The 15,054-nt window shown below is 44.5% G+C and overlaps 1 protein-coding gene across 8 annotated transcripts in view; it reads right to left on the bottom strand.

Annotated features, from left to right (window-relative positions):
- camta1a (calmodulin binding transcription activator 1a) overlaps positions 1 to 15,054 on the bottom strand; it is a 283,748-nt gene that overhangs the window by 46,586 nt on the left and 222,108 nt on the right. For all 8 annotated transcript variants that reach the window (XM_038722942.1, XM_038722939.1, XM_038722937.1 and 5 more), the window contains one exon: positions 14,183 to 14,254. In XM_038722942.1, coding sequence (XP_038578870.1) covers positions 14,183 to 14,254 — 72 coding nt within the window. The remainder of the gene's footprint in view (positions 1 to 14,182; positions 14,255 to 15,054) is intronic.

Consider the following 15,054-nt stretch of genomic DNA (forward strand, 5'->3'; position numbering starts at 1 on the left):
ATCTGTGTGCAAGTGCATGAAAGGAGCAAAGCAGCATGTAATAGTGTGTGTGTGGGTTTCCATAAGATACTAGTTTGTGTGCATGTTTGGTACATCTGTCTGTAAAATTGTGTGTGTTGTGTGTGTGTGTGTGTGTGTGTGTGTGTGTGTGTGTGTGTGAGGTAGTGAGAAGCTTACTATCTCCATCCAGCAGCTGCCACAAAAAGGCTTCCCAAAACAAGCGCAGGGCCATGACAGAGACAGAGCGACCGCAGCCTTCTGGTGGTGTAATAGGAAATTAATTGAGACCATCAATATGGTATTAATCATTAAAGCACAGGTGCTGAGGTGGCACTTTGCTGACTGCTCTACTGTCGGCAGTACTCAAATACACACACAGTAAAAGTTTGACCTGCAGTTTTATAAAAATGTAGGTGCGGACAAAAAGACAGAACTAAAGACAAAGGAAAATGAGAAAAAGTAAAGTCTGTATCCTTTATTTAAACATAGTGGGGCAGATTTTATACATAGCAATACAAGGTCATTCTTGCTTTGCCTCGAAAATGTCTTTGCTCCGATAGCCACTAAATAGCAAGACATAAATTGAATAGGAGTAGGTATTCTGAAAGACGCTCAAGTCAGAAAATGTCAGGTAAATTTGGGGAAATATTCATCAACTCCCTTGGAAGCCATGTTTCTTATAACACCTAATCCTTCGTGAGGCAAAGCACAGTGAGGACTGGAGTGCCGGTGTTAATCAGCCAGAGGAGAGCCAAATTGCAGCAACTACATTAAGCCGTTAAGCACACCACGTCTCCAAATTGTTGAAGGTGTCTCACTGAGATGAATGTTTCTTCTTATGAATAATACATCACACACATACACACAGACCAAACCAGACACATACTTTATATATGTGTGCATAGACACACACACAAACAAACACATGCAACACTGTGTGTCTCTTGCTGAGACAGTGCGACAGCTGTGCAGGACGGGGGTTTGTAGTGTGCGGCAGGGTTCGACAGGGTGATGTTCCCAGCGCTTCCTTCGAACTCACTCAAGTCCAGCATCAACAAGCCTCCACAGGCACTTTACACCAAACCCTCACCACCCCCCATGTCTGTCAGTGTCAAGGTTGAGCCTATGAAATCTTTATGATTCCGGAGCTGTAGATAAGATGGAGATTGATCTGGATTGAAAGGCAAATAAGACTGCCAAAGCCCAGAGTCAGCTGAAAAGCAGGAAGAAGGCGCAGAGGGGGGAGTAAGAGGAGAAAATGCATTAACACAGGTCCGGCCCTGAGAGAACACAGAGAAATGAGTACTTCCTCTACACACACTAAATACTGGGGAGAGAATATGGACACATGACCAGCTGATTGATGCTGTGTGTGTGTGTGTGTGTGTGTGTGTGTGTGTGTGTGTGTGTTTTAGCCATTTACCTGATTACTGCCTTACCTGAGACTTGCAGGTCTTGACTACTGACACTATCTTTGTTCTGTCATGTGTTTGAAGGGCTGGCCACACCTAATGATGCTATCAAAAGCAGCAGGTACATTCAGGTTTGCTGGCCAAGATTTCAAATTTATAGGTTTGACTACAAGCATTTTTTGATAGGTCTGTGTCAGGAGACAAGGGAAGGTAATATGTATGAAGTTTTAATGTGAAATCATGTTAAAGAAAATGCCCTATGGACACAGGTAACTACTAGCCACGAGGATTGCTCACACAATCAAAATAGTACTTCATGGGACAGTAGGAGGCCCTGGCTCTCTAACACCCTGGCAATAACATATCAGCTATGATTTACAATGTCTAACAGTGGAACAAAAGGGGAAATGATGCCATCAAATAGTGCGTTTTTCAAAGGCCAGAGGAATGTGTGTGCATGCATTAATATGTGCATTTGTGGGTGTGCATATGGGACGGATGGAAGGATAAGATCCTTTGATGTATCTCCCAACGGCCCTGGCCAGCTTGCAGGAGAGGAACAGAGCAGAGGCCACCAGAGAGTTGGGGCCCAAGCCCTAGGGCCTGTTCTTTCCCTCCCCCTCTCAGCCTGCCTTTCCCTCCCTCCTCTGATCAATATTGGGTCCTAATCACTGAGGACAGTATGGTAGTCCTCTCTTTCTCTCATCTCCTCTCTCACTTTATCTTCTCTGGGTTTTACAACCTTTGCCTCTACAACCCTATTGCCAGCTTGCATAAATTACATGCACTTGTTTGTTCTCTGTGTGTGTATGTGTCCATATGTGTCCACACCTTTGCACGTGTGAGCCACACACATTCTGCCGGTGTTGCTATGCATATTTGTTAAATGGAGTCAGTCTCTGTAAATACGTGAACAGGCTTATATGAGGCTGTTAAAATGTGTGCATGTGTCTGTGTACAACAAGATAAGACAATATCCTTGAAAAAGCAACACCAACATAAACCCCAGTGAATTATGAGCAGCATGCATAAACTTGAATAATAACACATCCCCTCATTTTGGTGGCTTTATCCCAGTTATCTAATTGCCTGTGTCTTTTTTTCTTTCTTTAATAAACTAATGACTGTGGCTGAGTTGAGGCCTGGAATCATATAGGCACCAATAAGTAGCACTGCTTTAAACCCCAAACTGCATCAGAACAGCTGAATAATTTGTAGGAGAAATAATTACGGGGCAGAAGAGCAGGCATCAATCCTGGAACACCGACAGTGCCCTCGCTGGAAACCACCTCACCCATAAGCCAAGGCTCCATTAGGTATTGTCTGGGGCCCACAGGCTAATTTGTTTGCATCAATAATACATTCAAAGGATTTATCTAACTTGCAAATGAGTGTTCATTTACTGGTCCAAGAGGCAGGGAGGAGAGCAGGCAGCAGGAGAGAAGGTGTGAAAGGCTGAAACAGCTGGTTGGGCTATCTGGAACAAAGTTAACCCTTTGCTGACCAGTTAGTTTGTGGTATTCAGAAATGCCCAGTTCTGACAGGCTTGGATAACAGCCAGTCTTTATGTAGGGCAGAGACAGGCCAAGGTGCTGGTGACCAACCCTTGGAAAGACATCAAAAATAAAGCTGTGAGCCCCCTAACAGCCACAACTTCTTACCTGCTACACCAAATATTCTCTGATCATACGCCAGATGACTAAATGACAAAGAGGAGTGTATGCGTGTACACTGGTGGGATGTCCTTGAGGGACACTGGGATCCCCAATGCTCTTTGATCTCTGTGCTATGCTGTTACCCACAGGTGATACTAGGACCGGGGGTGGGGGGTGGGGGTGGGGTGGGGTGGGGGTTATCAAGAATGAGCTAGTGAAAGAGAGAGATACAGAGGAGATGAGAGAGAGAGAAACATGGGAGACGAGTAAGGAAGTGGGCCATGAACATATGCTGCCTCTCCGTGCCAAGCCTCACTGGCTCAGGCAACCCACGCATACGCTGCACTGCTGCTGCTGCTGCCACTCCAGCCCTCTCCAACACCAACACCATGGCACTACTTAGTCAAACAAAGCTGGAGAGATGAATCTGGAAAGAGACGGGGTCTCCCTAGTCTCAGCACTGCCAGGGTAGGGCTGCTTTGCTTGGATAACACTGTCTGATTATACACACACACACACACGCGCGCGCACACACACATACACACATACACACACACACACACACACACACACACAGAGTAGTGTTTCGCTACCCACCCCCTAAATATGTGACACCATACAACACTGTATAATGAAATTTTCAAAATGTCTTTATGAGCGAATCACCTTCACTTTGAATTATTATTGGTAGAAGCTACAATTAATTAATTTGTTCATGCCCGGCTATACAGTGGGATATAACAATCAATTTTTTATCAGTTAGTTTTAATAAAATTAAGGACACAGTGAAATAACTTTTCAATCTTTGTAGGGATATCAGTTGTCGACAAAACCAGATGAAGCAAACATTTTAAAAGCTGGCACACTTAAACTATATATAATGATGCATAGGATTGCCATCAACTCACACACAGGACGCACATTTAATTGCTCAGTCAACTCACTGAGACATTACAAATGATATACTTTGTCAGAAGTCCCTTAGCCCCGTTGGGCATGAAAAAAGAAAAGGGGACTGAAGAATCTGAATGAGAAGAATATAGTTGATACTGATTGCATCACATTTTTGCTGTTAAAGACTTAACACAAAGTCTAATGGTTTAGAGAAGTTTTGTGAATGCATGTGAGAGGGAGTGTGTGTGTGTGTGTGTGTGTGTGTGTGTGTGTGTGTGTGTGTGTGTGTGTGTGTGTGTGTGTGTGAGAGACAGAGAATGTGTATGCGTCAGACAGGGACTCGAAAACTGTAGTTCTGTAGTTACTGTGATGTTTGATATACTTCACACCTAAAAGTATTGTTAACACTGACAGTCAAGAATGTTCAATACAGTTTTCATTGTTTAAACATTTTATAAGCCCCAGAATTAAAATTCACAAGGTCACACATCAATTTTCTTCATACAATAATTTATAAGTTGTATTATTTATGTATAAAATATTTTGTGTAATGAGGCGCTTATATTAACTGCTGCAGTGGGCTAAGGGGTTCCACAAAAATGTTTCAAATAATGACTGACCATGTATTAGATTTTGCCATGTTGTCAGAGAAAAGGAGGGCGGGAGGAAGGGCAGGGAGTGGGATGTGAACGGCTTTAGAACAGTGCTGAGCATGGCTTCCCACTGGGATTAAAACCAAGGGCAAAAAAAGGGGGGGGGGAATGCAGGCAAACATCAACAGCACAGATCCAGATTGCTTGCTAACACAACATTGTGCACACATGCATCCACACACACTCAGAAATCCACACAAGCCCCACATGTAATAGATCCATACAAGGATGCAGACATACAAACACCCTCAGACACCCAGATATATAATAACAAATGCTTGTATAACACAGAAATCAAATTTAGAGTTCATCTTGCAATCTGAGCCTCGCAAACTCAATTCCACTCTGATGTCTAGCCGCCTCACGTTCCACGCCTTTTCCATGTGAACGAATGGGGTCAGTATCGTCACATAAACATCATCCTCTCGGCTCTCTCCCCCCTCTCCCCTTTCTCAGTGAATGGATGCTGAGCACTGGTGCATATCTACGCAGGGATGGCAAGGGCACCGAGGAGAGAAAATCAATACTATATCTCACCACTAAGCACAATCCCAACCAAAAGCAGCTGGAGTTTGCAGGTTGCTCCATAAACTGGACGGCTTCATCTGGCTGGCCGCTGTGTCGGTGGATTGCTACAGTAATGCACTACAGCACAATGGCCTAGGCCAGAGCCTGCCAGACACAGTGGTACACACACACAAAAACACACATACACAGAGACAAACAGCACACTCCCAGGGGCTGGGGAATAGCAACAGCAATGAGAAAAACTCTCATGAGGCAGGAACAGGGTTGACAAACACACTCTCTCCTCCATTTCAAGCAAGGAAAAGCACCTCTGGACAATTTAGCCCACCCTTACCGTGGCCTCACACACTTGCATGTACACACACACCCACACACATATGTACATTTACACGCACACACGTAGGCATACACAGACAGGGCCCTTAAAATACCTGTTCTAAAAATAGCAGAAGGGAAGCGGGAAACAGGATTGAGGCTATTATTATTGCGCACACGTCCTGCCTGGTCCCACCAAGGAAAGGGAAGAGACTAATGATTTTCCTGGTGCAAGCAATTAAAAAACTATTTGTCACCTGCCAGGCTGCATATGACGTTAGGGGCCTTGGCAGAGGACCACAGAGTAACTCCACATATACACACTGTACACACACAAAGTGGGTTGCAACATAGCAAGCAGTCCAGAGGCAGAAATGGTGCATGAGACATAGGTGAAGCTGGAGGGTTACAGAAAAAAAATGGAAGTCATGGGAAAATGAGGTTAGAACGGAGGAAATGGTTCTTTGGACAGAGGAACAGAGTTGGGTAAACGGCTGATTTATCCGGACAGGTTAATACCAGGCCAGACAGCGCCTCAGACAGCACACTGCCATCAGGAAGTCATGTAATATTTAGAATCCAGCCAATGAAAGTCACTCTCCTGCTGCTGGGCTTCTGGCTAAAATAGAAATGTATATTTCCCCCTCTGCCCCACCCTCCCTCAACCCCTAACAGCACAAGAAGAGAGAGACTCCAACTCTCTGCCATCCTTTTCCCTGAGTCTGTTTCTCTTCCCCTCTCTCTTAGGCTGCCTCCCCCAGAGAACAGTTTGAAACATGCAGGTTTATACACACGTTCATTTTAACTCAATTGTTGTAATCCCTGCTGGATTTGTCTGAATGGTTTAAGGAATTTTAGCATACCAAGAAAGTTCATTGAAAATAAATGTTTCATTATAATTAAATAACTCCCTATTCCTGCTTTGCTACAGTTTCTGTATTAGAAGGTAAACATTGTAAACACTACAGGGAGATGAGGAACAGCCTGTCACATTTCAAATCTGTTGGGATACGAGAGAGTGGAGTCTGTTGCAGAACGCATGAGAGATAGGATGAGCCACACAGCGGGCACTCAGGCTGTCTAAAACCTGCCAATACTTGTAAGGAAGCTTGCTCTGATGCTACCTATATAAACTGGGATGGAGCAGTAAATAATATAAAGACAAGCGTTATGCCTCCTTTGCACAATGCAGCCCTATCCAGATCCAGCTTCAAGCATACACTCAGCGGCAGTAAATTACGAGGCAGCTCGTTAACGTCAGGTGATTTGCACTGCTCGTTTGCTCCTGCTCATCTCTACCGAATGATATCATCTTCTACCTCTAATCTTCTAACTCTAATCCCCCATTCTCAAAGCACCTCCACCGCTTCCCAACTCTTGTTTCCTTCCCTCCTTCCATTCCTCTTCTCCTACCCTTCCATATTTTCCTTTCTCTCGCCTCCTCCTCCCCCCTCCTCCTCCTCTCAACCTCTGTGTCTTCTTAGGTTTGCGTGGGTGAGTTTTGAGATGGGGGAGCAGATAGGAGCAGAGCCATCCCACTGAACGCTGTGTGCGCATGTGTGTTCAATATGACATCTATCCAGATCAAAAAAGACTAAAAGAAGTCTGGTTTGACTCTGAAGGCTTTTTGTGCCCTTGTAGTTACTTTTCCACTGCCCCCTACTGAGAGAGAATGAGAGCAAGCCAAAAGAAGGAGAGAGATTTTCTCTCAAAACTTGCAGAGGGGAGAAAGATCAGCAATCCTGGGGAGACACAGTGGCACAGAGAAATAAAGACAGATAGAACCATGGGATGAGGAAAAGAAAACAAGGGGAAATAAGGGAAGACACAGATGAAAACAATGTTCATAACAGAGATTGTTATTGACAATTAGGGAAACAAATGGCATTGTTTTTATACAAGATATAATACCTTTGGGGCTCTCAGAAATTCACTATTCACTTCAACCAGTAAATTGATTCAACCACATTTGCCCAGTACTTTATCTTTATCTTATATGTTTTCCACAAACAGTCCTTAGTCTCTTTATTCCTAACCCACAGAGAAATCAGCATGTCTCAGACCAGATGCAGCTAACACCCTCAGATGGACAGATTTTCACAATGAAAATTGCCAGTTATAGAAATTACAATCAGAGCTGTTGGCTTGTATGTTGATGAGTGGTAGCAGGTTAAAGGAGAATTGAGATCGATATCTGCCTGAAAGCAAAGTGAATGACTCTGGCCCTATATTAATAGGGCTTTCATACAGACTCCCCTTAGTTCGTCTCCTCTGTCTTTAACACACACTTTCCCTGTCTTCCCCTTTACCTCTATCCTTTCTATCCCTGTCTCATCATTCCCTCTATGACACGTCCAAGTGATCGTGTCGGGATGTCAGCCTTCATCCACGGCTAATTGGGGCTCAGAGGAGTAATCAGGGCAGGACAAATCGGACAGTTCTGGTCATTAGCTGTGACCAGTGTTCTCTGGGAAGCTGGGAGATGTGTACACACTTCTGCCATCAACCTGAGCCTGCATAGTGACACAGGCAGATCTGTAGCGTGACATGAGTGGGAATACAGAGACTGGCACAGCACAGAACACACTTAGTGTGGAGCCACTGATCTCTTCTGCTTTCAAAGACACATGGGCAGGAACACAAATAAGCCTTGTTGGTGACACTATGCACAGGGGCTCTCTTATTGTCTTAAATGGGAGAGGGAGCAAAAAGGCTGCCGAAGAGACAGCTCATGAAGTACAACACAGAGGGTAAATGGTTTGTTGCAATAGTCTTGAACAAGCTTACATGCTCACATTATCAGCAAAGGACTCAGACATGTGTTTCCTGCTCTGGCTAGTCATCCAGCTCTATTTGCTCCTTTGAGCTGGTCAGTGGAAAGACAGCAGGAAAAGTGGAATAACATGTAAAATATTGGTGTCAATAACAATCTTGGAAGTCACAAAATGTAAACATGTCGATGGCTGTTCCTTCTGAAAACGGGGTGCATAACTCTGGAGCAAGATGAATGTCAATTCGCCTTGCAGGCAGAGCCTTAACCTTTCAAGATAACTGAATTATTTAAGCACCACATACCTGTTGTGGGCCTCTGTTTCTCTGTCTGGGCTCAGGATGGTTAGGAGGCTGTATGAGTCTATGGCCACGCATGCCTCTTTGGCCGCAGAGTGAAAATGGCAAGACAAATGCGGTGGGGGATTTGTGATAATTGGCCGTGCTGGTGGGCTAGGCGACGGGCCTAGAGAAAAGGTCGCAGGCACTGAGGAACAGATCAGTCTGCCAGGAGGAGAGGAGGCTCTGTGTGCCTCTGGGGTTTAGCTCAACTTCTGTCTTTCTCTGTGTGGGGAGAGTGTGCTCCAGCAGGGGCCATTAATTAAGCACCAGAGCAACCTTCAATTTGTTTAGAGGTCAGAAGCCCCAGTGTCACTGTTTTGGGCAGAGACCAACTTAGAACAAACTCTATATTTTCTCTCTGAGTGGAAACAGAGGGTAGCAGAAGTGTTCAGAAGACTAGAAGAAAAGTGTTTTGCATGTTGAATGTTTATAAGTAGAGAGGATAGAGAATTAATGTCAGACGCACTGTGTCTATGTGACTGCACAAGGAGGAGGAGACGTGAAGGAGATGAGGGGAGCCACGGGGACATGGCTCACACCCCGACATGCTTGTGAAGCAGCTGTTCTCCTCATGGCAGAGAGAGTGGGGGCCTGCCAGCAGCAGCATGCTGCTGAGAGAACCATGGTCTCCCACCATAGTGCAGAAACAGAGCAGCAAAGCCTGCACACACACTGAAAGATATACAGACACACTCACATTGCATATATTGTACTGTCACCGTCTCCTGCCAGTCCAGTGTTGAGGTTTTGAGTTGAACAGTCAGGTGGTGGAGTCAAATTCATATGCTATAAATTTGATCTCATACTCTGTAGAGGTGCATTTCCATTTGATACAAACAACAGTCTGCATAGCTAAAGGCAATTATATTTCTACTGCCTCCATTTGCCCTGAGGTTGTAGACAGCCAGTCAAAAACTCCCCAGGTTTTCCTGCTTCTCTACCCTCTCAGTGAAATCAACAGAACGGTGCCTAGACTCATCCATGATTTATCTCAGTGAAATATTCATTATGTAGCCTTGCATAGTCTGGACGTATCTGATGTGAATCTGGACCTGACAGCTCTGCTCTGTCATCACACATCACCTGAACCACTCTGAATCCGGCACCTGTCTCCCAGTGCTCAACACAGAGGTAACTAAACTGATCTGAATGAATAGAGGACTATGGTAGTTATAAAGAATCCATCTGTCTGTTTTTAGCCTGCAGGCATGTCCGCTCTGGGTCTGTAGCTACTGTATCCTACTTGCACACCAGCCTATAACGGATCACCGCAGCAAAGGAGCTACTCAACTTTTCCCATTGAATTAGCTAGAGAAAGAGAGAGAGAGAGAGAGGCCTCTGCCTTGACTGGAGATGTGGTGGATTGAGGCATGATGAGTACATGTGTTGAACCCTGCACACAAACTGCTAACAGTATTGGCCAGGTGTATTGATCTTTGCTGGGTGATTTCTGATAAATCAACACAGCCACAAATAAGTGCTCAGATATGGTAAACAGTTAGAAAGGTTAGAACGGAGTCCATAGGTTTCAGCACCATGGACAGCATCACATAGCCTACACTGCTCAAGGTTCTCTTTAATCACTTTGATAACTGTGATAACAGGCAGAGTTATCGCTCTGCCTGTCCAATTAAGTAACCTTTGAATTATTCCATAAATTAATATTGCTGAAATACTGTCTAATAGTGCTGGAATGATCACAGGGACAACAGTGACAACTCATTTTCCTACATAACACTTATTCAAGTGGTTCCAGAGAGTCATTATACTCTGAAGGACTAATGTAATAAGAAAAATGTAACTGCAGTGAATGGTGATATTAATAATGTATTCATGTGAGACAGAGACTAGAGCACAGTGGCCTAAGCTGAGGAAGGTAAGAGGGAGAAAGTGATAGCTGTGAAGAAACAAGGTCGTCAGCATTCCCTCCTGCCTTACTAGTCATTTCATTATCTCATCCCACTCTCCTCCTCTTTAAAGTAGGAAAAGCGAGAGAGGCTATTGACCCCGTTCTGTGTTCGTGGCAGGCAGCGGGACAAATGAAGTTTCCCCTCAAACCCCCTCCGTATTAATATCATAATTATCCCCACCTCTGTGCCCCCGCTGGCCAGCGCAAACTCCACCGTCTGATTTGATGGAGAGGTGCAAGCAGGGAATTACATTCGATTAGCACTAAACAAGAGAATGGGACACGGAGCGATAGAATCAATCAGTGCCACCAGGACAGGCGAGATCCTCTGTGTCAATGAGTGTGTGTCTGACTGCATGTGTGTGTCATGACCGCTTGTGGCTAGAAAGATTGCATAGTCCTAAACTCATTGAGCAGTGCCTTTAAGTATCCAATTGTGCACACTGCAGCTGTAACTGACAGCATTTAAATAGTGGATACATACTGTTATGATGTTTATGATGACTTGGGGAGTTGGTGGTTTTGGTTGGCAGCCTTTAAAATATACCATAGTAGGTACACAGAGCCCCATTTGTTTTTACCAAATCCACTAAAATGGGGACCCTTTTTGAGTGACAAACCACACAGTCCGCTGTGGGCAGCTCTCTGTCTCAGCAGCAATTTGGATTCATTGTTTGCAACCCCAGATAACTGCGGTGGTACTTTTCTTCAGTCTCAGCCATTTGAGGGGATGGGCCAGACATTTTAAAGTGGTCTAATGCCATAGAGAGGTGGAGGTAGTGTGGCGGGGATGAGCAGATCGAGAGTGAGAGGTGAAAAGAACAAAAGAAAATGAATGGGGTGAGAGAGGACCCCCCTCACAGGTCTTCATTCCTGTCCCCTGTCTCATTACCCAGGCTTTGACTCAATAAAGAGTGGATAAAGAGTGGATAAAGAGGCACACACCCACTACCTAAAACACCTTTCACCACCCTCACTTGGTCTGTCTTTCTCTCTTCTCGCTTTCTGGCACTGCCACACACATATCAAAAAATGCACACATATACACACTATCCCCTTTCACCCTATTCTGCTGTATGTTTTTTTGCTTCAAATCTTTAAATATATCTTTCTATCTAGCTCTTCCTTCAATTTTCTTTTTAGCCTAACTTTTTAAAAGTTGTGTCCATCTCACTTGCTCTCTCATTCACAGTCTGTCTCTACCCTCTCTGTCCTCTGTGTTCCCTCCCTGTCGGTGCTGTGTAATAGGAGTTATTTTCATCCCTGTCTCCGTGACTGTGGCCGCTGGATGGCTGAATATTTACATTTTTCACTCACTGGTGACCTTTCCCTGTTGCCGCTCTGGGAGTTCCAGTCTCCTTGCAGCTCTGCTGTTGACAGACTACTGCCTGCAAATCTCATATGGACACAGAAAATTGTACACAGGGAGTCAGGGACAGAGGGTTCAGAGACTGGAGAAAGGTGGAAAAGAGAGAGAGAGAATGAGAGAAAGACTGTAACCAGGGCTGACTGTCAGTTGTCTGACTAAAATGGCTAGAAGAGACAGAGCTGCTGTATGTCTATCTGCATCTGTAGAGATATGGACTGAAGTGGTATAATCTTTTACCTCTGGTGTCATCTTGACTGTGGTTTCCTGTCAGCACAGATGGTCTGCAATAAACTGCCTGAAAAGAGATGTAAATCTGGAGCTCTAGGAATGCTCAGTGCCAAAGAAAATACTTGTAAATAAATGTTTTTTGTTGGTGGCAGAAGGTACTTTTTGTTTTTTGAATGAGTGGATATGTGGATGTCATATCAAGGAGATCTGCTGAGCAGTGTAAGAGAAAGAGATTGTCCGCTTGTTCTTAGCTGATGCTCAGTGGTAACAAAAAAGTTGAGTCAGTGAACTCCTGGAAGTTTGATAAGTGTTGATGTGCATGTATCCAGAAACTGGCAGAGAGAGAGGGTGAAAATGAAGGCTGGAGATTTCAAAAGTGAGTGACTCCTTGTGACCCCAGCTCTCTGTGTTACTTGCTCTCTATGCATGTGTACACATGTTTCTGAATGTCTGCATGTGTGCTTGTATTATTGTGTATGTGTCAAGCCTAGCTTTGGCCTAACTCTCCTTGGAGCTGTGGTTTCATGTGCCAGTTATGCTCCTTTAAATCTGAGTCTTGACTTAAATGACTTTTAACTCTGCAGTAATGCATTTACTGTACTGTAGATTTGTCCACCATCATTTACACTGAACAGTGTGGACAATAGGAATGATTACAGCAGCCAGTAATTTTTTCAACGTATATATGAAATGTCAGTATTGTATTAAGATACACCCGAAAAAATGTGAACCTATCTTTTAAAGGAGCTCCCAATACCAACACAAAATGACAGAAAGATATCCCTGACAGCTTTGCAATTGGAAGCAGATTAAAGATAATATGCAGCATCACCAAAAAGTACAAGAGTTTCCTCTGATCATTGCCTGAACAAGTCTGAACATATACCACTGTCTACTGTATTTACAGAATCAGGGTGATATATTCCACTTACCATTATTTCATTGTTTTTCTTGCTTGAATTACTTAGACTTTTTAATAATATACTGTACCTCTAATCATTTGGAAAAATGTATTTAAGTGAAAATAACCTGAGTGGCTTTGCTGACTGAATTCAGAATAGACGGGAAGAGACATGCTTTTTGTCTTGTGGTGTTGTTATTACTGCCTGTGACACACACAGAGCCAGTAGACAGAGCGAGAGCAATAAATTGTTGTTGTTTGAAAGCTTTTGTTTGCTGTGGGAACACTCTAATTATTTTGATTAGTATTTAAGCATTGTTGAGGACAGTTTTTCCCTTTTGTCTATTCCCAACTGGTATGCTCTCCTCTTTTGCTAACAGACACTGTTAAGGGGATTGGTTAGACTACAGATGAATGTGTCTTGTGGGTCTATTCAGTACAGCAGGGATGCTGTGACTTGACAATACTTGTCTTCAGAAAATACAACTTAAGACAAATTTAAGTAGCAGCATAGTATTTATCCCAAAGATACTTTTTCTCCACATGTTTTATACTAGAATATATGTAAGAAATAGAACTGCAGTCAAATAGATACATAGATAGACAGTAAGATAAAAATAGCAACAGCTCCACACACCCCTATTCTATGTGTGTATGCTTTATGCTCCCTTAAAATTGGGTGTGTGAATGGTTGTACGTATCAGGCACCTTCCAGCAATAATGGCTGCCATGCTAAACGAGAATGATGAGATGTATTGGGGAGGTGATCAAAGGACCACTATTTACAACCACTCTCAACCTGCGGACTTGACGACCCACTGTAAGCACACTATACTGTACAGGGAATGTCTTCCATCATGCTTTTACTGCCCATCACTGCAGCTGTTAGACAGGGGAGATGGCAAAGCTTTTAGCAGACTGAGATACCGTCCTCGTGCTGGACGGCGTGTATGGGCAATGCCATCAGAAAAGAGAATGACTGGGAAAGATAAGGGAAATGGAGGCTGTGGAGGGAAAAGAGAAGAGAGAGAGGGAGGCGGCAGGGCGATAGGTTGATGGCTGCCTGCCGGCTGTCAAAGGAAAATGCTTCGGTTAAATGGAAACTGATATCATGCAACTCATTCAAGTTCTTGTGGATAGGCTGGGAGAGTGTGAGAATGAAACTAAAGTGTGGTGAACTGTAGAGGACAAGAAGAGGCGATCTTACCTGGAGCAGCCAGTAGCACCTACGGTGGAAGGTGGGGATGATGGAGGAGTGTACGTAGCAGCCATACAAACACTGGAGACAGTAGAGAAACAGAGAAAGAGGACAGAAAGAAAAAAGGACATTACACTACAGTAATAAAGCACAGGATAGGCTGACCTTTCTGCTGACCATGACAGCTGAGACCTTTGAACCCCTGACCTCTCCCCTCCTTACAGTAACTCCCACGTGGACCCGCTAGCAGATGTTCAAGCTATTGTTCATAGAAACAAAGCTGGAAGGAGAAAGTGGATGGGGTAAACCGGGGACAACTTAGCACTGTCACCATGTGACTCCTTCCTTCCTTACCTCCCCATCTTCTACTCTTATCCTGTCCTGCTTGGAGAGCCCCTGACAGAATGATTCAGGTGCTCCTTACTCCACCCCCCCTCCATCACCCCACAGGGCACCCCAGCACATAACTAAAGCACAGTGTTATTAATATCCTTATCGTAAACAGATAATACTGTGCCTGGGGGCTCGTTACCGTGGAGAGAGCTAGGCAGGCCGATAACGCCTCCTGGTATCTGGCAGAGGGGCCAGGAGACATTTTTCACCAAACAGGAACAGAGGCTAACGCAGCGAAGTGCCATGCAACGAAGAACAGGAGCAAGGCAACACTTATCCTCCTCCCGTCCTCGCTCCTCCTCTATCCTTCTCTGGGAGACTCACGGCCCCGGCTCCCAGGTGACCCAGAGGGATGGCTAGCCTGCTTTTGCTTGTTTACAGGAACAACAAGAGTCTTCAGCACTCTCTCCCCAAACCCTCACCAGCTAGGAAATATGCTGCAATACAACATTTTATTAAAGGTGAGGGTAGGGTGGAATGCTCTTCAG

The sequence above is a fragment of the Micropterus salmoides genome, unplaced genomic scaffold (assembly GCF_014851395.1).
Source record: "Micropterus salmoides isolate LMB-PRFRI ecotype aquatic unplaced genomic scaffold, ASM1485139v1 Ms_hic_scaffold_16, whole genome shotgun sequence".
NCBI classification, from domain to species: Eukaryota; Metazoa; Chordata; class Actinopteri; order Centrarchiformes; family Centrarchidae; genus Micropterus; species Micropterus salmoides.